Raw genomic sequence first — 24,108 nt, forward strand, 5'->3', positions numbered from 1 at the left:
GTTTTCCTTATATTTTACAGTTTGGGTACACTGTACGGTTATGAATGGAGGTTTTGGAACGAAAATTAAACACTTAATTTACATAATAGATTTCATATATTCTGTTACAGTATTAAACAATCCCTTCAGCTGTTCAAGAGCGTCTGCCGTCTCAGGCCAGTCTTGCTTCTCTGCCGCCCGTATAACGGCCTGACCGGTCAACCGTGCGGAAGACAGCTGCTGGTCGGCCTGCGATTTTTCCTTATCTTCGGCTTCTTGCCTAGCTTGAAGACTGTATTCTAGAAGGTTTTGCGCGAGGTCGATGACCTTTTTGCAGGTTTCTGGACTGTTAGTCCAGCTCCCACTCTGCAATAAAAAAAAGCATGTTGTAAATTAGAACAGATTGAATCGGTAACTGTCTGTTGTTTGTTTAGAAATACTTTTCATTTGAACTGCAACCATTTCTGACAAGTATACAAAGTTCTTTTTGTACAAATAAAAATAAATCACATTAGGTACCTCTATGTACATATTATTAGTGGAATCTATACCCTTACTTAACCCTTGGACAGCCACAGACGTCAAAAGACGCGCGCGGAACATCCCAATATATCAACATGGAGATTGTATTCCTTACCTCTACCTTCCATATTTCAACTTATTTTAATAACGGTTATGTGACCTATGTTTCATCACATGTCACAAAATACACAAAACTGACCTGTGTGTAACCTCTATAGGCCTTCAGCAACCTTTGTGCTTGCAGCAGCCGGGTGGGGCTCAGGTCGGCGTACAGCTGCCAGATTTCTGGTTTGTTCTGGTGTATTGAAGTTATGCGCCCGAATAACTCTAGTATCCGTTTTCTCAACCTAAAATTAGTAATTTATACAGGATGGACAAATAAGAGGTATACACTTTGTTCTTATTAAGTATATTAAGTGCAAAGATATTAAATATTTTTTCATGAATATGTTATTCAGGGCTGGCAATTATATACGGAAGGTAATTTCTGCCAAATGTCTACCTCTAGCAGCAAGCAATTGACTTTCAAATGTTTCTATTGTTTAAAACACGTCATTTGCTTGATTAATTTCGTGAATAGTGACAGTGATTGGTACCCACTTTCCCCAAATTTTGCAGCTCCTGACTTATTTCTGTGGGGCTATCTAAAATTACGTGTCTATGTTAACAAGCTGATGAAAATGAAACAGTTAAAACCAACCATCCGACACTAATTTACTAAGATAACGCCGAAAATCTGCGAAAATATGCTGAAAATTGCGATGATAAGGGTTCACATTAGTCTGCTGTTACAGGTAGACAAATGTCAAACATTATGTTCCGCATGTATTTGCCAAACCTGAATAATATATTTTTAAAACAATAGGGAGCGTGCATGAACTGTAGGAGGCAGCACAGGAGCTGTCAGATTTTTGGCGCGAAGCGTAAATGTGATGTTTATTGTTCCGATGTAGCCCACAAGATGGCAGAACCTACTATGCACAAGAAAACACTTGACGTGTAAATGTGCCTGTTTATGGTTCCGATTCAGACCACAAGATGGCAGACCCTCCAACGCGCACGGTCCCTATACTTATTAATCTCTGAACTTATAATATATCTTGGTTGGTTTCGTAGAAAAAGTCATTATGATCAACATATTCAGCTCGCAAAGTATGGGGTACAAAATCACCCTGTAGGTATAATTTAATTTTCCAATATGAAAGTAATAATATCTCTTTTACCTAGCACTACTATTTCCATCGGCATCATCTTTATCCTGTACAACCGCCCGCACAAGTAGCGCCAGCACTTCAGTGTCTTCGAACTTGTGCTGCAGGTCCAGCATACGGTGGGCGCCGCGGATCACGTCCTCGAAGTGCCCAGTATCCATGGATACTATTATCACGTTCTCCCATAACTGCAACAATACGATATTATACAACTACAATTTGCACTAAGCTATTCTTAAAAAAGGTAGTCTTTACTTTAAAGATGTGTGTACCTTTTAAGGCAAGGGTATAATCCTCATTATCCTCACCACACACTCCGCACATTTTTTTTTTTAATACTACGTCGGTGGCAAACAAGCATACGATGGTAAGCATATGATGGTAAGCAGTCTCCGTAGCCTATGTACGCCTGCAACTCCAGAGACACCACACCACACATTACACCAGGGAGCCTACCGCGACCCACGTTCGACGTGTTGCCTCCCTGTCTCTGTTACATACAAATTTACAAGTGCGGTGGATTTTAAGAGGACAGTCAATAATAAAAAATAATTTCATAATTACAGGTTTAGGCAGGCATACGATAGAGTCCCCCGTAAGGTTCTGTGGTGGGCTATGAGAGAAAAAGGAATGCCAGAGAAGTATGTGCGGCTTATTCAGTCCATGTATGATAGAGCCAGTACTCACGTCAGGTCTGAAGCTGGAGTAACCGACAAGTTCAATGTGGCGGTAGGTTTACACCAGGGGTCAGCTTTAAGTCCGTATTTGTTCCTCCTGGTTATGGATGCTCTGACATCGAACATACAGGAGGAAGCACCCTGGTGTATGCTGTTTGCTGACGACATTGTTCTTGTCGGAGAAAATGCACTTGAGGTCCAGAGCAGACTGGGAAAATGGCAAGAAAAGCTGGAAAGTGTGGGACTGAAAATAAGCAGAACCAAAACGGAGCATATGTTCTGCGATTTCGGTGGTCTATCCAGTTTTTCCCATATTGCCTTAGACGGTGTATCCCTACCAGTCTGCTCCGATTTCCGGTACCTTGGGTCATTGATCCAAAGTGACGGCAACATCGACCGTGACGTGAAAAATAGAATAAATGCGGGATGGATGAAATGGCGACAGGTCTCTGGAACAACTTGCGATCCACGAATGCCCCTTAAACTTAAGGGGAAAATCTACAGGACGATCGTGAGACCTGTTGTAATGTATGGATCAGAATGCTGGGCGACGAAAGTGACGGATGAAAGAAGAGTGCACGCAGCGGAAATGAGAATGTTGAGATGGATGTGTGGAGTGACGAGAAAGGATCGAATTAAGAATGAGTATATAAGGGGAAGTTTGAAAGTAGCACCGGTAGCGGAGAAGATAAGGAGTGGTAGGTTAGCGTGGTATGGGCATTTAATGAGGAGGGATGAATGCCATATAGGAAAAAGAATGTTAGGAATGAATGTTGATGGACGGAGAGCGGATGGTAGACCCAAAAAACGATGGATGGATTGTGTGAAAGAGGATATGAGAAAGAAAGGAGTGAGTGCTGAGGTGACGAAAGATAGAGGAGAATGGAAGAGAAGAACATGTTGTGCCGACCCCACATAACGTGGGATAAGGGCAGGAGGAAGAAGAAGACAGGTTTAGGCAGCAGTCCACTAGATTTTGCTATATTTAAATATACCTTCCAGTTATCATAGTTGAACCGCAGAGCCTCTATCAGCGCCTTGTATGCGTTGTTCTTGTTCCCCCGCTTGGCGTACAATTTGGAGAGATTATTGAGATTATTGAGATGAAGAATAATTTAGGAACTTACCTTCCAGTTATCATAGTTGAACCTCAGCGCCTCCATCAACGCCCTGTACGCCCTGTTCTTATCCCCCTGATTGACGTACACTTTATCGAGATTGTTCCACGAGTGTGACTGCGTAACAATCTACTGAGGACTTGGCTCAAACTTATGGAACATACCTTCCAGTTATCATAGTTGAACCTCAGCGCCTCCATCAACGCCCTGTACGCTCTGTTCTTATCCCCCTGCTTGACGTACACTTTGGCGAGATTGTTCCACGCCTCGAAGGTGTTGGGCTGTAAGTACGTGTAGCGGCGGTAGGCGCGCGCTGATAGCTCCCAGTTTTCCGTCTCCAGAGCTGCGAACCTAAAGTAAAAGGTAAATGAAATTGGTTTTTCAACTTTAGTAGCGTAGTTAGCGACTTTATGAGAGGTCGCAAGGGCCCGAAAAGACCTAATAAAAAAAACGCGTTAAACGCGGTAATGTCCTACATGGGAATGGGGATGCTGCGTCGTGAAATAATATTTCTGCCGAACGACGACTTAGATTATTCAACTCCAAAATACCTATCTTTCTGTTTTTAACAAGTCTGAAAATAATATAGAAAAACCGGCCAAGTGCGAGTCGGACTCGCGCACGAAGGGTTCCGTACCATTATTTATAAAAAATGGCAAACAAATATGTTTGTTGTATGGGAGCCCCCCTTAAATATTTATTTTATTCTGTTTTTAGTATTTGTTGTTATAGCGGCAACAGAAATACATAATCTGTAGAAATTTCAACTGGCTAACTATCACGGTTCATGAGATACAGCCTGGTGACAGACGGACGGACGGACAGCGGAGTCTCAGTAATAGGGTCCCGTTTGACCCTTTGGGTACGGAACCCTAAAAACGGTGGATTTCAATAAAAGTTTATTATTCAACGGATATTACCACTGTTTCCATCACTCCTCCTACTTGTATAAGGCCCTAATTCATATAATTATAACTCGCTTACCCAAGCCTCAGCCACACGCTCTCCTGAATGCTGTTGATCTCCACCGACTTCTCGAAGTGCGGGATGCACTCCTCGTACTGGTTGTGGCTGAAGAGGAAGTTCCCCCAGTGCCGCTGCGCGCGGCTGCTCTTGTGCCCCGAGAACTCCCACGCCTTCTCGAACCAGGATACGTCATCTGGCGAGAACGGCAACAATTTGACCGGTCTGGTTTAGTGGGTAGTGACCCTGCCTATGAAGCCGATGGTCGAATCCCGGTAAAGGTATTTATTTGTGTGATGAGCACGGATATTTGTTCACGAATCTTGGGTGTTTTCTATGTATGTAAGTCTTTGTCTGAGTATCCACAAAGCAAGCCTTGTTGGCTTACCGTAGGACTTAGTCAATTTATGTAAGATTGTCCCTATAATACTTATTTATTTCTTATTTTTTATTTTATAATGATAATCAATAGGTAATATTGCTCCTCGGCAAAAGGACTTCACATTTTAAGGTATTTTTATGGGGAAAATCAGAGAGAGTTTAAATATATCAAACCAGTGGTAGATGCTCAACCTTAGTCTCAATCCGGATAGGAGATTGACTGAAATTTTGACAGATTTATGCTGGTTTCGTCAATGATTTGCTTCACAGAAAAGCAACTGGTCAATTTAACATCAAATTACATTTCGTACATAAGTTCCGAGAAACATCGGCCGAACATCATCAAGTGTTGTAGATATCCAAAATTTCGTCTCAGTCGAAAATAGAGCAAAAACAAATATAAAATGCAAGACTAGATTATATAATAGAAGAACAAAGAGAATTTAAACTAGAAGTGGCCCTCTATTTCAAATTGTCTTTGATTATATGTAAAAATATATGTATACATAATATAGGACACCCGACATCTGTTATAATTTCTTTATATACAAATTAGATAAGCATATAATTCAGAGAGTTTTCCTAATTCTAACCTGTAGCATCACCCAGCAAGCAGTACAGTTTGACGGTCGGCTGGATGTCGATCTGTTGCTGAATCACCTCCGCAGCCTGCAACACAGTAATGTATAACAGACGATTTAATATAGACGTTCGCGTGCGCGCGTCAGGAACAAAACATACGCAATGCGATGAAATTAAAAACACGTTTTAAGGTTCCTACGTAATTTAGTCAGGTTATTTGTTACACATCATAAACAGTTGGGAATTAAAAAAATGTTAGACTGTGACAAGGACAAACAATAATAACGCTTTCTCTGCTATTCCTACTGAAAGTTCCATAGAAGCATCTCGTTCGGTCATCTCCACCTCCCCCATTTCATGTCTATATTATTGTACCAATATGATTTCTTATCTTCGTTTGGTGTTTGTCGATGCTCGATTCCACCTTGCCTAGACTTTTCTGAAGTAAATACAGTATTTACACTCACAGATATAAATTGATTAGTTACCTTATGCCGCAGCTGCAGCATGGTATAGCACACTATGACGTCCTCCCACAGCTGCAGCCGCCGGTACTCCTCCAGCGCCGCCTTCACGAGCCCCAGGCTGCGGTACAGGGCGGCCAGCTGCTGCCGCCACGCCCACGCCGGGCCCAGGCCTGAACCCCATAAGTACGAGAGCCTACAAACAGATGACCCATCTAAAAATGTCCGTGAGGTAAAATGAGACTTAAAAGCTACACTAGACTAGATTATTAATTGTGACTAGAATATTAATAGAGTCAAACCAAGATAAGTTGGCAGCGATTTTGATAGCCCAGACGGTGCACGGGTTATGTCAAACTTCTATTAAATTATGACTTTTACTTGACATTTGCACCGTCTGGGCCATCAAAATCGCCGCCAACTTATCTTGGTGTGAGTTTAATGATAGATAGATAAACCATTTATTCGCTTGCCACAATACACACATCTAAACAAAAAATAATACAAACAATAGCAACACCAAAATAAAAATTAAATAAAGAACAAAAAACATCAATAAAAGGTTATGTGTGCTGGGTGCGTTGCAGCAAAACAAAAGGGTTCTGGCTCAGTAATACGCTCCACTCTTTCGGGTGAAGCACTGATAATTCTGCTAGAACCCAGATCACGAACAGATTAACAATGTAATAAAGAACATATATATACATAAATAATTAGTAGCTTGCCTATAAAATAATAATAAGTGTCGTAGTATGGATTATGTAAAAGTGTGGTGCGTGTTGGTGTATAGTATTATATCAGATGTCGAGTATGAAACGGCCTACAATAATATAAAGAGTTTTTACACATACAGACTAGATTCGGTATTCTGCAACCAAGTACCCGTGCCGAATTCCTGCAATTTGTTTATTTAAAAGGTACATTTTAAAATGAGACTTAAACGATTGCTTTGTTTTAAGGCACCTTAATGGTGGAGGGATATTATTCCAGCAATTGGTTGCGAGATACCGGAAACAGCCCGTAAAAGCGACGGTTTTGTGTGTATGTGCTTCTAAAAGACAACGCCTGGTGGATCTAGTACCATGTCGTCTGTGGAATGAGGAAATGTATATTTTTGAGTATAAATATTCCGGTTTTTTGAGTATAAATATTCAACATATTTCAAATATTAATAATAGTCGACATCTAGCGTCAAGTAGCGGATTCATCAGTACTGCTGAGATGTCGCGACGAACGAAAAGTCTAATACTCAAAAAGTTTCAGCTAATATTGTAACCGGATTAACCGGAACTCTGTTTTCAACTCCGCTTATAATAAATACGTTACTTGACGTTAGATGTCGACTACGAAAATTATGAGCTATTTTGTAAGAAAACTGATGTATGGAACGAGCACTGAATACATCAATCAATCAATTTTTGTGTCAATCAAGTGTTGATGATTCTGCCAATGTCGAGGTTGAATAAGACACGGCTAGTATATACTTATTTCTCTATGTCGATGTATTACAAATTGGCCGTACCAATTGGCATGTGGATCATAAATAATATAATTGTTATATGTTTATCCAAGCAAATAATAAAGATAATTTCGTTATAATTTTTGTTATCACACAAGATACAGGCTTCGCAAGTTGAGGTCATATCAAATATATTACCTAGTAGTGGGCGCCACTTCTTTTTTCTCATTAACAATGGTCTCGCACTGCAGCATGGCCCGCTCCACGCTCCGCTTGTGGCCCGCCTCGAGCTTGCAGCGGACTAACAGGGCCGCTACTCTCGTAGCCCACGGGCCACTCTTTTGTGATAGTATGGCTTCTATGTAGGGTGACAGTTCTTCGTGCATTAGGTCGTCTTTGGGTTGCGATTTTTGGAGATATTGGCTGGAAAGTGAGAAAATTTACAGGATACAGTAATTGTACATTATATAGTTCGTGTCACACACGATGACGCGCAGATTTGTCAAATCTAACCTTTAATAACATGATATTACGAGTCAAGCCATGCGTCTTCGTGAATGACACGGACTATACTGATGATAAATTGTATACATATATAAACCCCATTCTTTTGAGTTTTTTTCAATAAATGTGTCGTTTTCAAGCAAAAGGTACCACGTTATACATATACATAGGTTATTCAGTATAATGATAAAAGGAAATTTCATCCTTATGGTAAGCAACAAAGTGGTACCTTTTTATTGATAATGTTACAACTCAAGTTATGACTAGAACCACAGGGTTAAAGTAAGCTATCACTCCATAGATCAGTTTAATTACTTTTACTTATCAATAATAAGATGTATGAAGAGGTATATAGTAAAATGTATTATTAATAATAATAAGTTTCAACTCACTAAAAACTTCACATTTATTAAGCTTAAACAGTTATAAGTAAGAGTATTAATTGAAAGATTTATATAACCCTGTCGGTTATAAATTAGAATAAAATTTACCAGTAACGGTGACAAAATACTCTTGTTAAATCCAAGTTTCTGCCCTTGAAAGCAGAACTCAAATCTACTAAAGACATATTTTACCGCAAGTCACTAAGGAAAGTTTTAAGAAGACTAAATCTAAATCTTAATGCGTCCAATTTGGTCTACCAAGACCTATTGGGTCTTAGAATACAGTTGCCCAAAATTATTTGGGTTTTTCAATGCCAACAGCAAAGAGAATTTGAAATAGAGGTGTATTGTCAAAGAAAACTTTGTAGCCACGTAAATTTACTGTCATCTTTCGTCACATGATTAAAACTTTTAGAACACCTTTTTTTTTTTACTGATATGTGTCATAGAGAAATAAGAAGTAATAGAGTGCTCACTCCATACATCAGCTTTGGCACCAAAATGCTTATTATTTTCCATGCTAGATGTCGACTGCGAAAATAATAAGCATTTTGGTACCAAAACTGATGTATGGAGTGAGCACTCTATTACTTCTTATTTCTCTATGTATGTGTTTAATTTGTTAAATATCAAAAAGTGGCGCCATCTTAACGGCCACTACCTAAAGGTTATGGCGCCATCGCAAGAAACGATCCCGCCATACCTTTGGCCTTTGATCTATTAGATGGCGCCACTTTTTGATATTTAACAAATTTAACACATATCAGTGAAAAAATAACTTTAACAATCCACCTCTATTTCAAATTCTCTTTAGAACCAACTAACTAACAGTAGTGTTGATACCAGATTAAACATAGTTCAGCCAGTGGCGAATTTCCAGTGTTGGCCGGCAAGACCCGGCCCTTGGCCCGGGCCTACTAGGCCTTAGAACAAACCTGCTCCTGGTAACCAGCCTTTTAACCTTTTGTTTGACATGGTACAAGCTCACGCTTGAGCTTGCATGATAAATAAAACTTACACAGTGAGCATGCACAGCATCTGCTCCAAACTTGGTAGCTCCGCCTGCCTGATCTCCTCCAGGTACTGGATCTTGTTGAGTCGCACATCATCTTGTAATTCGACATCAGGAGGTAGCTCCGCTTCGCCATGGCTCTCCTCGGCCGATGGTCTCAGCACATTAGAGTCTAAGGCACTGGTCAATGCTAGCTGAGGCAGAGTGTTTTGCTGCCACTTTGTTCTCTTTCCGAGGATCCCTGTAATAAAGTAGATAGGTACGGGTCATACTCGTGAACGGGTGCTGTTTGTGGAGACTAGTCTGTTTAAGTTAACTTGGGCTATTATTATATATTATATTTTACAGTGAAGCTTCATGAATGTTTTAATTATACAGGTTTTTGACTCTTGGAGACCCTATACATTTCTATAAACTATATAATCTTTTAATTTAAGACACTTAAAGACATTTACACCTCTAAATAATTCTAGATAATTTTTTTCTATCTGTTTGTTTTTAGGGTTCCTACCCAAAGGGCAAATGGGACCCTATTACTGAGACTTCACTGTCCGTCCGTCCGTCCGTCTGTCACCAGGCTGTATCTCATGAACCGTGATAGTTAGCCAGTTGAATTTCTACAGATTATGTATTTCTGTTGCCGCTATAACTACAAATACTAAAAACAGAAAAAAAAATATTTAAGGGGGCTCCCATACAACAAACATATTTTTTTGCCGTTTTTTATAAGTAATGGTACGGAACCCTTCGTGTGCGAGTCGATTCGTACTTGGCCGGTTTTTTTATATATTATTAAGTCCTATAATATTTATTTATTTATTTATTTATTTATAGTTTTTTTTTGTAACTCAACATCAAGAGACATTATACATCTCTAAGTAATAATAATACTTTAGTTTAGTCAGTTGTATTTTATAATTGTTTTGCTTGTATGTAAATTCCACTTGCCCCTTGTGACCTATTTTAAATGTTAAACTTAAATCAATTAAATCAATAAAAAAAAAGGAACATAACAGCAACATTTCATTATTATTATTATGACCCTATCCATGAAGTTTATAACTAAAATCCTATATAACTGTTGGAATGGACAGGTATATAACAGGTTAAGCAGGCTTTAAGAGAGTAAATCAATATAATAACTACCTGTTAGCTCTAATTTCAATCCAGCCAGCTCTCTCGCCTTAATCAAATGCTCCTCAACCTTCTGCACCCGTCCATACACAAGGTACGCCTGAGCAATCTCCGCGTGCAGTAACACAGCCAGCCTCTTGTTGTCCAACATGTTGGCCTCGTTGGACAGCTTGGCCATCAGCAGCTCCAGCTCTGTGTAGATGGTGGCACTGTTGTCTTCCAGGGCTTTCTGGTGGATAACTATGCTTCGGAAATACCACCATAGATGAACCTGAAAATTGTGAGCAATAATCATAATCATGTTAGTAAAAATATGTGAGTTAGGTATGCATTTACAGGGGGCTCAAATAATGTAAACCTATTATTTACTCTATATTATTGTGAATAATTTTAACAACAGTGATTTATTATTATTATTATTATTATTTAATAAGCAGGCAGGCAGTTTGACAACTGATATGACCTGTATCCAATATTCATAAAGATAGTTATCATGAAAATATATTTTGTTTTAGTTAAATCACTGTAGTTTAAATGTTTTATATAAGAAATATCATTAGTTGCTTCAAATTAACTTTTGCATTAAGTGACAGACTGAGAGGACTTTCTCTGAAGCTAACACGGACACAGAGTAGTAGCAACCCTAGACAACACCTGTCTAACCACATATTGAAAGTGTGGAACAGGTTACCCAAATCTGTAATCAGTGCATCCTCAGTGAACTCTTTTAAAAACAGGCTCAACAACATTTTATAAATGGACAAAACACAAATGCAGAACTTTGATGTGCACAAATCAGCTATAAGCTGCCTGTGCATTTATAAATACTAATAAATAAAATTTAACTTACCAAATTCTGTTGAACGGCACTAAGAGCATTAAATATTTGCAGTGAAAAATATAATAATTCTGGATGAGCTATGTTCACATACACAGGCTCAGAATCCCGTTGCAATTGTACAGCAGCGTCTATATTTGTAGGCCACTCCTGCCCGAAATATTCTTGCAGATTCAGTTTCTCAGGGTGAGTATTCCAATTTTGCTCACAGAAAGTCAAGAATGAGCTTATAGCAGTGTAAAGTATGACGTCTAAAGAAGAGCCACTGTCGAGATATGTAGTGAGAACAGCTCTGAGTTGTTCATTGTCTAATCCTGTTGCCAGTAGCTCTTTACATATGTCAAGATTGTTTATTTGCCATTTACCTGACCATAATTTACTGATGTGCTCATGTTCTGAAATATAAAAAAATATTGTTGAAGTTCTTCCACGGAAATAATTATAGTAATGAAATAATAGAATAATCCTAAATAATAAAAAAGTAAACATTACCTGAGTCGTGAAGTTTTTCGTCAAAGTTACACAAGTACAAAACGTTAATCTCAGTAAACATTTTCTCTAACTGTTCGGTTACTTAAATCTCTATTAAATTATATTATTCATAAATAAGCGATATAAAGTAAATGTAGGTTATAACATTTAAAACATTTTCAACATGTATTCCATTTAATATAACCTAAAAATTCAAGATAACTGTTTGACACTGACGTTGACAATATCCTTTCGTTCAGAAACACACGGGTGTCTAGCCGCATGCGCTACGACAACGAAACGCTTTGCGTCTCTCTATCACTTTTCCATACTAGTGCGACAGTGACAATTGCGTTACGGTTGCTACGGAGCGTAAACGATTGACATGTTGGCTACACGCCAAGGTCCTGAAACCAAGACCAAGGTCGAGGTTGGCGAAACCTTTGCGTGTGGCGCATTTAACCCAACATTGGCGCGGGCTACATGTGTGATGCTGAGCATGCTCAAACTACATGCACTAGTTGCTCGCGTGTGCTTGTATACTATATATAAATGTATACAAAAACTAACTTGGGCTACTTGCGCAAGAAGTATGGAGAGGCACTTGGACGAGTAAACCAGTATCTTCCAAGGAGAGGCAGGTGTTTCAACTTTCAACGCCAGCTGTATCCGGACCATCCGGACAGCGTTTTATTGTCTGTTTTTTGTTTTGGTCTCACGTTAAGTTTTTTTTTTTCTATTATGGCAAGTCTAGTCGCCATCCAATGAAATCCATGCAAGTTGCGGGGGTGGTTAACTGACGGAGACGGGAGAAATGTATTTTGGAGGTTATGATTGATATAATGTAATTTTTATAAATATAATAAGATTCAAACAAAATGGGTTATACCGTTAAGATGGAATCAGTGTTAATAGCAATAATTACAGTGTTGTGTGCTACATTAGTTTTAAATTTAATATACAAACTCAGGTAAATCACTTTGAGGTTACGTAGTCCCGCTTTCCCGCCTGATCTAACAATATTGTCTTGAAAATCTTTTCTTTTTGTATTCAGATTAGCGCTCCCATGGCGCGTCAACTGTTGGTTTTGTAATCAAAACTTTTGGATGAAGTTTATTGTTAGAAACAGCTGGATTTGTCCAAGTTGTGAGCAGTACAACGGCTTCACTAAGGTGAGGTTATTTTTATATTTCAATACCACTACCCAAATAAATATTCGAGATTTAAATGCTAATACGTTATAATGTTATTGTTTTTAGGATGGCGACTACAACAAACCGGTTACTGGCGTATTAAATGACTCTGCCATTAAATCACCCAAAGTCTTCCAAAGAAGTCCCCCAAAAAATGGATTGTGTAAAATGTGTAACGTAAACCAGCAACTAAAGGTCGCGCAGCTCGCCAACTTCGTTCCCATGCATGAGAGCAACTTCGACAATGAAATTGAAAATTACAAGTAAGAAAATGATTTCATATTTGTAATCTGAACTGCCCTAAAAAAATATCTCATATGTTGTCAACCTGAATCACTTTGACTAAGTCTGTTTACGAATTTGATTGGCTGATAACACACTTCATAGTACAATCAAAATTATTTATTACGTAAGTGTTAAGTGATAACAATTTGGTTAATTAGATATAATGAAATGCTCTGGAGTTAAAAAGTACTTGAAAGCCCAGTAAACTATTATTTTTTGAAAAAAAAAAAAATTTTGCAAGTCTGTTTTTTTTTACAAAATCCATTTATTTTCAGGATGCAACTTGAAAAAGCATACAAACTATGTAGCCCTTGCAGAAAAGTTCTACAAAAGAAACTGCATAAAGAGAAAGAAGTATTATTAGGTTCAAAAGTAAAAGAAACCAGGAGCCTAGACAAAAAGAAACAAAAGAATGAGCAGAAGAGCTCATTATTGAAGAACTTCATAAACAGAACCTCCATACTCATTGCTGTAGTTCTTGTGGTTCTAGTATCAATTGAAAGCTACAATAACACCAATGAATTACCAAGTACATTAATGAATTTAAAGAACATACTAACTGGACTTCTGGATAGATTGATGACCATATTTAAAATGAAACTCTTTTTGACATTCCCTACTTTAGAAAATTATTCATTTGACTTTACTAATACTGAGATACATAAGATGTTGAAACTTAAATTAAATGTGATTAATATAGGATCATTGGACCATTTTAATGAAATGACCCAGAAGGCACTAGGAGGCCTCGTGTGTTTGGTACAGATATTGGGGCATGTTTGTAATGCGAATAAACTGAAGGATACAGTTTTGATCGATATACTCTGGTCAGTTTTTGTTGTGATGTCTGTAGCTGATAAATATGTGACCATGGAACCAATTTACAACAGTTTAGTTAAGGTTGGTATAGTAATAATATTGTGTTATATTTGTTACTAACAACTAAAGGTCCAACCCCACTGCTGCTTAAAAAATGGTGATGTTATGGGATCACAGTGACATATTGTAAACTTACCGATTGTATGGCATGCTACACACCACTGCTGACTGTGTGAACCACTGATGGTTTGGAATTGCAGTGACCCGCCGTAAATCTCACGATTTTAACGCATATCACTGCGATTCTGCACTGTCACCGTTATTTAAGCAGCTTTTTCAAGCAGCAGTATGGTCGGACCTTAATGCTGTTTTCTAACCTTTAATACAAACAAGCGGGTATCTAAAAATATATATCTTTCATGTATTTGCGTGAGCATAGTTCCGGTTTTTTCCAGTTCTATAAAACCATTTTGAATAAGCTATTTTTTAAACAATTGATTTTGAGCAAGTTATGTAAAAAAAATCTTTTCACTGGAATGTAAATGAATAATTTATTTCTCTTGTTTCAGTTGACAAGTCTATTTGCAGTATTGCTAGTTTATAAGAATATGGATAAAACTACACCTACACAAAAGCCTGTAAAGATTCATACCTCTCCACGGATAAAAAATCTAAGAAACGGAACACATACCTCATTCCTGGATGAAGATAATGATATTATGTTGGAGACAGATGATGATGTGTCACTCAGCAAGTTTGGATTGCACAATTTCACTGATTCTTCCACAGAAACCATCAGTCCCCTAAATTCTAGCATGCTCAATGGTAGATGCTTCACTCCAAAGAAAAATGACAGCATTTGGAGCAAATCCAGACTCAATTCCACATTCTGCGTAAATAGCGTTATGAGCAAAAGTCCAAGTTCCGTCTCAGATACTTTATTTACTAAACCTTCTTTCCATAACTTTCAAAATATGAAAGACGACTCTGATTCTGATTTAGACGAAAGTATAAGCTCCTTGTGTATTAGTAGTCCGAAAAAATCGACTCAAAAGAGCAATTCAATTTTTGCTCTTCGCAAGTTCACTGCCACTCCTAGCTTTCTCGCTCCGGCGCCGTTGAATCGTTCCAGACCTTTGATATCTCCTAGTAAACTTGGGCATAGTACGTCATGGGTCGCAGGAGGGTATTGGGGATCGGAAGGCGAGAGGCCCATCTTCAGCGTAAATGGGAGTCGCTCGTCAAGTCAGAGCTCGGGGTTTGAATCGCAGGCGTCGAGCGCGAATCAGCGCATCACATCGCAGCCGCCGTCGCGCGAGGAATCTATCTGCGGAGATCCTGCGGCGTCGCTGCTCGAGCGCTTCCAGAATTGTAACACAGGAGGCTACTCTAATTACCAGTCCCCGGCTAGCTTCACGCGCGTGAGCTCCCCAGTGTTCCCGCAGATGCAGTACAATGGGCACGTGCATATTCCACAAGCTAGGTTCGCGCCGCAGCCCGCGCCCTCCAGCGTGTTCTCGCAGGCCTCCCAGGCCTCGCCGCAGTACCCGCACGGCCTGCTCAAGCCCGGCGGGTCCGGACTGATCAACCTCGCTCAGCTAAGCTCGCTTAGCACTAGATAATCTCACTAGTCAGACATTTTGACTCTTTTCAAAGCTCTTGACTCATACGTATATTTTTCTTTTATTCTTTGATTATTTTTTTCTAGTATGGTAAACTGCCATTATGATAAGCGGACTCGTTAAGTTAATGTTAGTGTTAAGCGGTTGTAAGGTTTGAGACTAAACCCTAGTGTTATGTTGCTGATCTCGTGTTTGGTGCCAGTGGTGGCTGATTGTGAAAGCATGAAGAATTATTCTATTGTTACTAAATAATATGAGGACGTCACTGTCCTCATCTTGAACAAAATGTGATATTTTAAAAGACTAGTAATTTTCTAAGATGAGAAAGAAATGATTCTTGATGTTATCATTGTTTTTTTTGTTTTGGTTTAGCCAATGGTTTTGTCATTGAAAATCGGAAACCTTTTGTAAAGTTCCTGCAATAAAAACATGTTGTAAAATATCGTTCTTTTTCTTTCAATATATTAGGAATTAAGTCGGAAAGTAGACAGCGATGGCTATGTGCGCGACTTGGAGTACTTGGACGCCAGCCATATGCGGCGTCGGTTATGGGCCATATTAGACTTATGGACTGTATACATTGTCATCGCTTTTCCTAATATTACAAATTTCGCAGTAAGGTGATCAAACGTCTACTGCGGCGCACGCCTCACATAAATCGGTGCGCCTCACACAGACACGTATACCTATCTATGCGATTAGCATGAATTTATTTTGCATAGGTAGGTTCCTAACTTAGGCGAATTGCTCATTAGCAATACAGCCGTGCGCCGTAGTGGGCTCGTAATTCGGTTCTCGGCCTACCACGAAAATCGAAGTTCGTCAATTGCGTCCATAATTTGGTCCTAGTGAGAGTAAAAGAGAAAGATCCCCGCAATTGCGAATTTCGGTATTCGCGGTAGGCCCCCTGATGTCACAAGTCAGGTCAATGGCAAAAATGTATATTCCAAGATATGGCCATGCAGAATTCAAGACTTACGAATTCCTGGCCTTCCGCTCACACCTCTGTAGGTACTGATGAGGCCGCGGTGGTAAATAGGAGTCATCGTACAGCGAGGACGCGTAATCAGATACATCAGTGCAGGCCCACTCATGCTCTTTGAACCTTTTTAGACCCCATTCGGTTTTGTTACCCTGGTAAACAGAAATACAAAGTACGTAAGAATTATGTAGCGCTATAGTTCGTGTCATCTACGATGACGCGCGGATTTGTCAAATCTAACCTTTAATAAAATGACAATACGAGTCAAGGCTCGCGTCGTCGTGAATGACACGATCTATAACAGTTTAAGCAACTCTACGCTGCTAAGGGCGGGCGTATATAGGTATGTACATCAGTCATGTTTCGCAAATAGGACTGATGTCAAAGGGATTCATATGCGTTATACGACGCCTATAGTGCCGATCTAGTACAAATTTCCTAGGTGCAAATTGGACAGCTAACGTAGATGGCACTGCACTGCGTTTTGCGTTAATTATCAGTTTCCAATTTCTTGATGAGCAAACTTACCGCACGTGGTAGGGGACCATCTTCATCAACTGCCAAAACCTACAAAATATTGCACTACTCGTCAGGTACCTACTTACCTATTCCATTGGTATATCAGCAGTGGCGAAGCATCTATAGAACTCGATTTCGCAAATATTGTCTTATTCTACAATTTCTACATGACAAAACTTCATTCAGGTATTTTAAGTCGAAAAACGCTCGACATGTTTAACTCCGTAGCGAGGAGTGTCGTCAGGAGCTTGCGTTGACGGACCGGCGCAGACTGCGGGCCGCAGCCCTCCGGGCCCGATGACTCGGCGCGGGCGCCGGTGGCGGCAGGGAGGGCGAGAAACTACCTCGTTTACGGCATTTTTGACAAATAATGGGTTGCACGAAACACTACGTCATTCAATAATGGTTCGTCCACACTGTCCACCGACGTAGTACCCCAACACAGACTTAAAATACGTGAGTGACCCGTTGTAACATATTTAATTTCTCCATGCTCTAACATCGCAACCAGAACGCCATACGAAGCACTCCATTCCATATTGACTGGCTGCGGGTACCTACCGCTGCACAGGCCGCACAGAGGTTTCGGCTGGTGGTTGTACACGAGGTCGTCGTGAAGTTAGATACATCACGTTGGGTTAACTAGAACATACAAAGCACTCCATATTGTCCGGCTGCGGGTACCACTGGTGCTTGCAGCGCCGGTAGTACCGCTGCACGGGCCCGCATAGAGGCTTCGGCTGGTGGTTGTACACGAGGTCGTTGGTCGTCGTGAAGTTGCCACAGTCCTCGTGGCTGTCGTGACGGTACACTACTTCCACATTGCCCTTGGGGAAATTAGCATAACTTAATTATGTTAGACAAAAAGCTGGAGTTCTCTAACGTGCTTGGCGGTAGGTAGTTTTAAATACCTACAGGTAGTGTTTTTACTGCTCATAAGTACCTAATGAAAACGGGTGACGTGACTGTGTATTTAAAAAAAGTTTTTACCTCATATTATATTTTATTATTTGTGTCGCCTCTGGAAACAATCTACTTTGTTTCGAATAAATAGCTAAGTAGTTGGCGCAAATTAATTAAACCATGAAACTTAATTAATTTTGTATCACCTACCCGCAAACCGTTAAGTTTATTTAATCTGAACTCAGGTTGTCGGGATTCTGGTTTCAACTTTTCATAGTCGATTTCTTCTTTAGGTGGGAAGTATAAGGTGCCTTGCTTGGGACATTCTATTCTGTCTTCTACCCAGTTGCCTGGACAAAACAGTCAAATGTTACATTAAGATTACGTTACGTTTTTTTATTGGTACTGTCTAGGTACGAGTATAATAAGCTGTGAGCTCCTCTCAAGGCAGGTAGGTTTAGGTTCGTTATTTCTCTTGTGATCGACCATTTTCCAAGTGCTCTTTCTTGAAGTCAGTTTGACTAAACCCTCCCGTTACATCAGCTCAAAATTCCTTAATATATGGGCGAACTGTAATATTACTATTGAGATAGGTACTAAGTGGGATAAAGGAACCATAGCCTCTGTAACACGGCCAAGATAGCTTAAGTTCATACAAAATACAATCCGGTCCACGAAAAGGAAGCAAGGCTTGGCCGTAATCCTCTGATCACACAGGTAGGAAACCACTACCTACTGTATAAAATAATATATAGCTGTATACTTACCTAACAGAACCCCATTACTGAAGACAGGCTGTGGCCTCAGAGCTATAGCGATGGCTTCAGCTCGCGTCGGGGATTTTGGTCGAGTACTTATCATTTTAAAGTATTTTATAAGCTAAGATTTTTTTTTGCTTGAATTATTTATTGGTGTATAACAAATTAGATCTTTGGGACTAAGTAACAGAATTATCTATGAAAATAAAGGAAATTATTTTTAAGAAGCAGAAACGTCTGCGAACGATGCTATTAAGCTTAGAATAAATTTCAAATCGTGAGTTCAAGTCTCATCCAAGACAATTACATACAATTTTTCCACTTTTAAATTTATTCTAAGCTTAAAATAAAGGAAGTAAATTACGAAAAAAATGTTTTGTTTACTTTTCGTGTTTGACGTTTGTACAAATAATTGACAGCTGTCTGTTGTATAGGTATAGAGAAAATATAGGTTCTTTTCAAAGAGCATATACTTAATCATTACGTTCTTTTCAAAATATTATATAAAGGTTGTAATACAGTTTACAACAGTAGTCAGCCTTTCTAATTTCTAGTTTCCAAAAGGGTGTTAATCAACCGAGTACAGTATTTAAGGATAAAAAATGAAATATGAATTTGATTATAATTCATACATATGTAAATATATGAGGCAAAATTAGTAGAGACTAATCAGTACTAATATCAACAATAATTATTATTATATCAATGAATCAACCATAAGCAGTCAATGTAAAATGTAAATGGTAGTTATGTACATTGTATATAATAAATAGTTGACTAAATCTATGTGTAAGGGCCTTATCAGGGAACTCATTGCGCACTTGTGCCTAACTCACTGCACACTCGCACAGAACTCGCTGTGCGCTCACTTCGCTTTCAACTCGCTCACAAATCGCAAGTATGAACCTATGTGAGGGCATATACTTAACAGGTCAAACAGAACATGGGTTTTCAACATATATTTACTTCTTCAGTCTTAAAATATACTTATATTAATAAAAAAAATCCTTAAGATAACAATATCATTCAGTTTCCATGTTCATTTGCAGGTTGGGGTCTGGCAGGGCTCGGAGCAAGGCATTCAGCTGGCTCTCAAGGGGGCCCGCCTGGCTCACAATCCTCTTCATGTTATTTGCTATTAGCAGCAAATCTTGGTTTATTGACTCCATTCCCTGTACACCACAAAAAATAATAGTAAGTATTTCATTAGCTTAATTATATATTTTGAACATAGGAACTTTTGAGTGTAAGTATGCTTTAAAAATTGTTTTTCAGAATGTTTTGAAATGTATCTGTATTTCCATACGTTTTACAAAATGCTTCAATAAAAAAAACTTTGTTATTGTTAAAATGCAGGGTGCATTATTATTTTGATGCTTACGCCCATTCAGTGGGTTATGAAAAAATCAGTGTTTTCCCATGATTGAGAATACAAAAAGCAATGGTATTCCGAAGAAACCATCGTTTCAAACAGACCTAAGATTCCCAAGAAGTTACTCACCTGAATAGCAGACAAATACATTTGAGAGATGGTCCGGTCATTACAAGTTATAAACCCGCTAACGTTCGATTCACAGTCTGATGCCATGGAGGTCATTGTTTTTATTTAAATGTTAATTATTTGATAAAAATAACAAACCACTTTCGTGAATGGTGATGCCAGTAAAATAATAAAATTTGAATTGACTGTGACAGTTGTGACATTGACATCTTTGAAGCGTTTTTTACAGATGTTAATCACTGTTAATAAAAAAATGAAATTCTAAATACGCTTTCGACAAATGTTAAGTCTGATTAATTATAATAAAAGCAATTGCAATATTAAAAAAAAACTTATACAGTGATTTAAAGGAAGTTCGAAATAATGCAAATAAAAAACCATTAAAAAACAATGAAAAAACAAATTCACCTCTAGGTGACATTGACATTACTCAAACGTTCGGAAATCGGCTGACAGTTCAATTAAAAATCAAGTACAAATAATACAAATAAGTACAAATTAAGGAATATGTGTTTCTTATACAGAAACAGAAATACGCGTCCTAAAAAGGGTAATGCAGTCTGATTCTAGCATTCTCTAGCTAGAATTAGAACTTATATTACAATAATTATTACGCTGTTTTATTTGAAACTGTTAGAAAACTAGATATGCTACATTACTAAAAATTAAAATGATCTTCCTTTTACATATCAGTAAATAAAACAAGGAAGAAAAAAGAGACAAATAATAGCTGGCATATGTGCTAGTCTTACAGCCTTCTTTTCGGCGAGTATGGTTTTTGAACGATTCGCTCAATGTCAATGTCATTCACCTGCAATAAGAAGAAGTATGGATTTTGGCGAAAAATTTATTACAGTTTACAGCGACGAAATTTTGTTAATCGTGATTTCTGTGTGAAAGTTTAAGAATTAGTATTGTATACAGTGTTCCTTCTATAGTAATATAGTGTTTGTTGACGTATGTCGGGTGTTCCCATTCCTACCCTATCATTTTATCCCGTACTACTGAAATTATTGATTAATATTTTTCTGTATTATTTACTTCGACATAATTACCTTAAAAAGAATTATTACGAATATTTCGTACTGGTAAGGTGAATACTCATTTACGTAATGATTATAAGAAGTAATAGTAGTAAGTGTGTATACACATAAGTTGTTTATTCCATGAATAACTGTAGATCAAATAATATTTTAGACCAGATACAACACAATTTTTTAAGTAATATACGTACCGGTTTCGTCCTAAGATCACTATCTATTAACACTAATTGTATTTTTTCGTAATGATTATAAGAAGTAATAGTAGTAAGTGTTTATACACATAAGTTGTTTATTCCATGAATAACTAGAGATCAAATAATATTTTAGACCAGATACAACACAATTTTTTAAGGAATTTTCCACACCATTTTCGTCCTAAGATCACTATCTATTAATACAAATTAATAGTAAAATAACTAATGGAAACAGTTAACTTTTTATGGTGGTATGAATTTATTAAAATGCAAATTTATTATCTCCCTATATACTTGTTATATTAGCAAAATAATATTCTGGATATTTATGGATTTGTTTTGATGTTTTAAAAGTGGTAAATTTACCTTTAGCTAATGACAAATATTATAAAAATGATTAACCAGATTTGTTGATACTTATATTATAATTTTTTTTCCTCATTACTTTTTTGGTTCACTTTTTACTTTTAGGTCTACTTTAAACTTTTGTACCATATGGCTGTTTCCATGACATTAAAATAAGTTTTCTTTGGATAAATTTTTTTTTTATGATCAAAATTAAAATAATCAATGGTGTCAAAGTCAAAATTGTATTTTTTTTAGGGTTGAAGTGAATTAATTTGTAATTCAGAAACCATGGCACATTCTAATATTTCAAAATTTTACTACAATTGCTTCCTGTAAAAATGTTGTTCACAGATTGATTTCTATCTTAAATTTCTAATTTATTCTGAATCATAATTTTATTTCCTTTATGATATTCTTCATATGTATGATCAAGGAATCTGATTTCTGTGCCACATAGTACCTTGTCACAGTGACAATAATATTTGTACCCGCTAGGGCAGCTGCTAAGCTGTCATATTGTATTTTGCGAACAAGATAAGAAGTGAGACTAAATTAAATTCCTTGATAGTACCTAGAGTCAGACCAAGATTAGTTGGCAGCGAATGTGACAGCCTAGACAGTGTATGAGTTATTTTAAACATCAAACTATGGCTGGGCTATCAAAATTGCTGCCAACTTAGCTTAATCTGACTCCAGTTATCTGCTGACATTTGAATTTTCAAAAATATTATAGCAAATCAAATAATAGGGGAACTCTTAATTAAAATTACATTATGCTAATTTCATGTAGTGTAGGAATTAGGTTTCATTTAGTGTAGGACCTAAATAAACTATTTGTATATTTTTTTATGTTTGAGTATATATTTATTTTAAATCTTTAATATAACGCAAATTAATACGAGGTTATACACTAGGTAGACATTAAAGATTACTTCATACACCATGTATTCTTCCTTCTGATTTGCCCCATTAGTTGGTTAGTTGGTCACTGCACAATGTGGAGATGAGTAGGGTTGATTGAATAAGCCGGCAGTGCGACGCCGTAGGCGCCGGTCGGGCTGGCGTCGCGACGTCGCGGCCCACCCGCCCCTAGCTTCCTCTCACCCTCACCCCCACACCCAACCATAACACACTTACAGGCATTCGCTTCTGTAAACTTGTTACGGCCAGTTATCTCTGCCTATAATCCTTTTATCCTGCAGTGCACATAATGGCATAGACGATGTGTACATAATACGCGACTTAGAGACATGTCAGAAAATGACGCTTGTGCAAGTGATCAAAATACAGAGGAAAACAGTTCTGAAGTGAATGATGTCGAGAAATGCGTTAAAGAAGATACCGAAAAGGACAGTGAAAAATCGGACAGTGTCAAAAACGTGTCAAAGGATGAAACGGCGACGGAAGATAAAGTTTCAGAACAAAAAGGGACTCTGGAATGGGAACTGGACGGTTTCAAGTGTAAAGTGAAATGGAACTTTCCGGAAGGGACGACGACGCCGAAGGACTACATCGCCTTGTGCTATGCAGGTGAGATTGATCGGCAAAACGTGATAGGATTGTGTTGGCATGGTTCCAAATCACTGGCTAGACGATAGGCGTAATAGCTGTCCAGACGTATACAACAAAGGATAGGCTAGACTATTAGCATATCTCTGCAACCGGCTGCCGCAATATTGACGATAGGCTTTGTTATCTAACATAGATCTAGATTGCCAGTATCTCGGGGTGTCTTTTATCGGAATTGGAACCTCTAAGGGCCAGCTGGACCAACCAAAGTTAACAGACTGATCAACGTCACGAAGCAGAGATCTATGAAACTTCCCATACAATAAAATTTTACGAACACTTTAACGATGACAGACGACTTGGTGCAACCGACCCTCAGTCAGTTAATGTAGAGCCTGGGTAGGCACTAAATCTACCACACATTAAAACCTATTTGACCTCTTTCAAAACGATTTCACGAACAGTTATACATATACATATATAATAGGTATGTAATTAATTAAAATAAAAACCAGAAATTTGCGCGTACGATTCGAAAAATAAATATAAAAATGTTATTGTTAATATGCTTGCTAATACCCTTTTCTTAAGGAGGGTATTTTTTCGGACGTAAAAAATAGGTAGTCTGTTCGGAAAGAGAAGAGTCGTGGAATGTATTGGGCCCCATAGTACATCCCACGACTCTTCTCTTTCCGCATAAGCACTATGTAATTAATTAAAAAATAAAAACAGGA

General features: G+C 38.1%; 5 protein-coding genes across 16 annotated transcripts in view; 2 read left to right on the top strand and 3 right to left on the bottom strand.

Annotated features, from left to right (window-relative positions):
• Nucleotides 1-77: 77 nt before the first annotated feature.
• LOC133521607 (tetratricopeptide repeat protein 27) lies at nt 78-11,905 on the bottom strand. 2 transcript variants are annotated; one of them, XM_061856673.1, is made up of 12 exons: nt 11,720-11,903; nt 11,240-11,622; nt 10,402-10,660; nt 9,262-9,496; nt 7,555-7,779; nt 5,922-6,093; nt 5,445-5,520; nt 4,492-4,666; nt 3,672-3,858; nt 1,725-1,900; nt 701-848; nt 78-345 (listed from the first exon to the last, which is right to left on the bottom strand). In XM_061856673.1, exons 1-12 carry the CDS (start codon nt 11,778-11,780, stop codon nt 79-81), a joined length of 2,364 nt encoding a protein of 787 aa, XP_061712657.1. In that variant the 5' UTR covers nt 11,781-11,903; the 3' UTR covers nt 78. The 2 variants fall into 2 exon arrangements, with proteins under 2 accessions (XP_061712657.1, XP_061712659.1); XM_061856675.1 differs by lacking the exons at nt 78-345; nt 701-848 and having other exon boundaries at nt 1,770-1,900; nt 3,517-3,858; nt 11,720-11,905.
• Nucleotides 11,906-12,316: 411 nt separating this feature from the next.
• On the top strand, nt 12,317-16,059 carry LOC133521609 (uncharacterized). The gene is made up of 5 exons (XM_061856677.1): nt 12,317-12,668; nt 12,753-12,870; nt 12,958-13,154; nt 13,452-14,076; nt 14,565-16,059. Exons 1-5 carry the CDS (start codon nt 12,577-12,579, stop codon nt 15,615-15,617), a joined length of 2,085 nt encoding a protein of 694 aa, XP_061712661.1. The 5' UTR covers nt 12,317-12,576; the 3' UTR covers nt 15,618-16,059.
• On the bottom strand, nt 15,893-19,178 carry LOC133521616 (uncharacterized). 2 transcript variants are annotated; one of them, XM_061856685.1, is made up of 6 exons: nt 19,164-19,178; nt 18,789-18,975; nt 18,232-18,371; nt 17,772-17,945; nt 16,597-16,751; nt 15,893-16,033 (listed from the first exon to the last, which is right to left on the bottom strand). In XM_061856685.1, the coding sequence occupies exons 2-6, from the start codon at nt 18,880-18,882 to the stop codon at nt 15,964-15,966; spliced, it is 633 nt and encodes a 210-aa protein (XP_061712669.1). In that variant the 5' UTR covers nt 18,883-18,975; nt 19,164-19,178; the 3' UTR covers nt 15,893-15,963. The 2 variants fall into 2 exon arrangements, with proteins under 2 accessions (XP_061712669.1, XP_061712668.1); XM_061856684.1 differs by lacking the exon at nt 19,164-19,178 and having other exon boundaries at nt 18,789-19,149.
• Nucleotides 19,179-19,723: 545 nt separating this feature from the next.
• Nucleotides 19,724-20,691, bottom strand: LOC133521618 (uncharacterized). Its single transcript, XM_061856687.1, has 2 exons — nt 20,281-20,691; nt 19,724-19,951 (listed from the first exon to the last, which is right to left on the bottom strand). The coding sequence occupies exons 1-2, from the start codon at nt 20,374-20,376 to the stop codon at nt 19,802-19,804; spliced, it is 246 nt and encodes an 81-aa protein (XP_061712671.1). The 5' UTR covers nt 20,377-20,691; the 3' UTR covers nt 19,724-19,801.
• Nucleotides 20,692-21,068: 377 nt separating this feature from the next.
• Nucleotides 21,069-24,108, top strand: part of LOC133521606 (E3 ubiquitin-protein ligase HECW2) — a 143,372-nt gene continuing 140,332 nt past the window's right edge. For 3 of the 10 annotated variants that reach the window (XM_061856658.1, XM_061856667.1, XM_061856668.1), the window contains exons 1-2: nt 21,069-21,196; nt 23,068-23,395. In XM_061856658.1, the coding sequence (XP_061712642.1) occupies nt 23,116-23,395 (280 nt within the window). In that variant the 5' untranslated portion in view covers nt 21,069-21,196; nt 23,068-23,115. Of the gene's footprint in view, nt 21,218-21,261; nt 21,374-23,004; nt 23,396-24,108 lie in introns of those variants that run through there. The other 7 variants (XM_061856661.1, XM_061856659.1, XM_061856662.1 and 4 more) reach the window with 7 other exon arrangements.

The sequence above is a fragment of the Cydia pomonella genome, chromosome 9 (genome assembly GCF_033807575.1).
Source record: "Cydia pomonella isolate Wapato2018A chromosome 9, ilCydPomo1, whole genome shotgun sequence".
NCBI lineage: Eukaryota > Metazoa > Arthropoda > Insecta > Lepidoptera > Tortricidae > Cydia > Cydia pomonella.

Excerpts from the sequence above, each read along its gene's own strand:
- LOC133521607 (XM_061856673.1), bottom strand. The coding sequence starts at position 11,780 with ATGTTTACTGAGATTAACGTTTTGTACTTGTGTAACTTTGACGAAAAA. Across the intron at positions 10,661-11,239 it reads GTGCCGTTCAACAGAATTTG|GTTCATCTATGGTGGTATTT; the intron begins GTAAGTTAAATT and ends CACAATTTTCAG. Across the intron at positions 7,780-9,261 it reads ATGCTGTGCATGCTCACTGT|CCAATATCTCCAAAAATCGC; the intron begins GTAAGTTTTATT and ends CTCACTTTCCAG.
- LOC133521609 (XM_061856677.1), top strand. The coding sequence starts at position 12,577 with ATGGGTTATACCGTTAAGATGGAATCAGTGTTAATAGCAATAATTACA. Across the intron at positions 12,871-12,957 it reads AGTACAACGGCTTCACTAAG|GATGGCGACTACAACAAACC; the intron begins GTGAGGTTATTT and ends TATTGTTTTTAG. Across the intron at positions 13,155-13,451 it reads AATGAAATTGAAAATTACAA|GATGCAACTTGAAAAAGCAT; the intron begins GTAAGAAAATGA and ends ATTTATTTTCAG.
- LOC133521616 (XM_061856685.1), bottom strand. The coding sequence starts at position 18,882 with ATGATAAGTACTCGACCAAAATCCCCGACGCGAGCTGAAGCCATCGCT. Across the intron at positions 18,372-18,788 it reads CAGTAATGGGGTTCTGTTAG|GCAACTGGGTAGAAGACAGA; the intron begins GTAAGTATACAG and ends TGTTTTGTCCAG. Across the intron at positions 16,752-17,771 it reads CGGACAATATGGAGTGCTTT|GGTAACAAAACCGAATGGGG; the intron begins GTATGTTCTAGT and ends TCTGTTTACCAG.
- LOC133521618 (XM_061856687.1), bottom strand. The coding sequence starts at position 20,376 with ATGACCTCCATGGCATCAGACTGTGAATCGAACGTTAGCGGGTTTATA. Across the intron at positions 19,952-20,280 it reads TGTATTTGTCTGCTATTCAG|GGAATGGAGTCAATAAACCA; the intron begins GTGAGTAACTTC and ends TGTGGTGTACAG.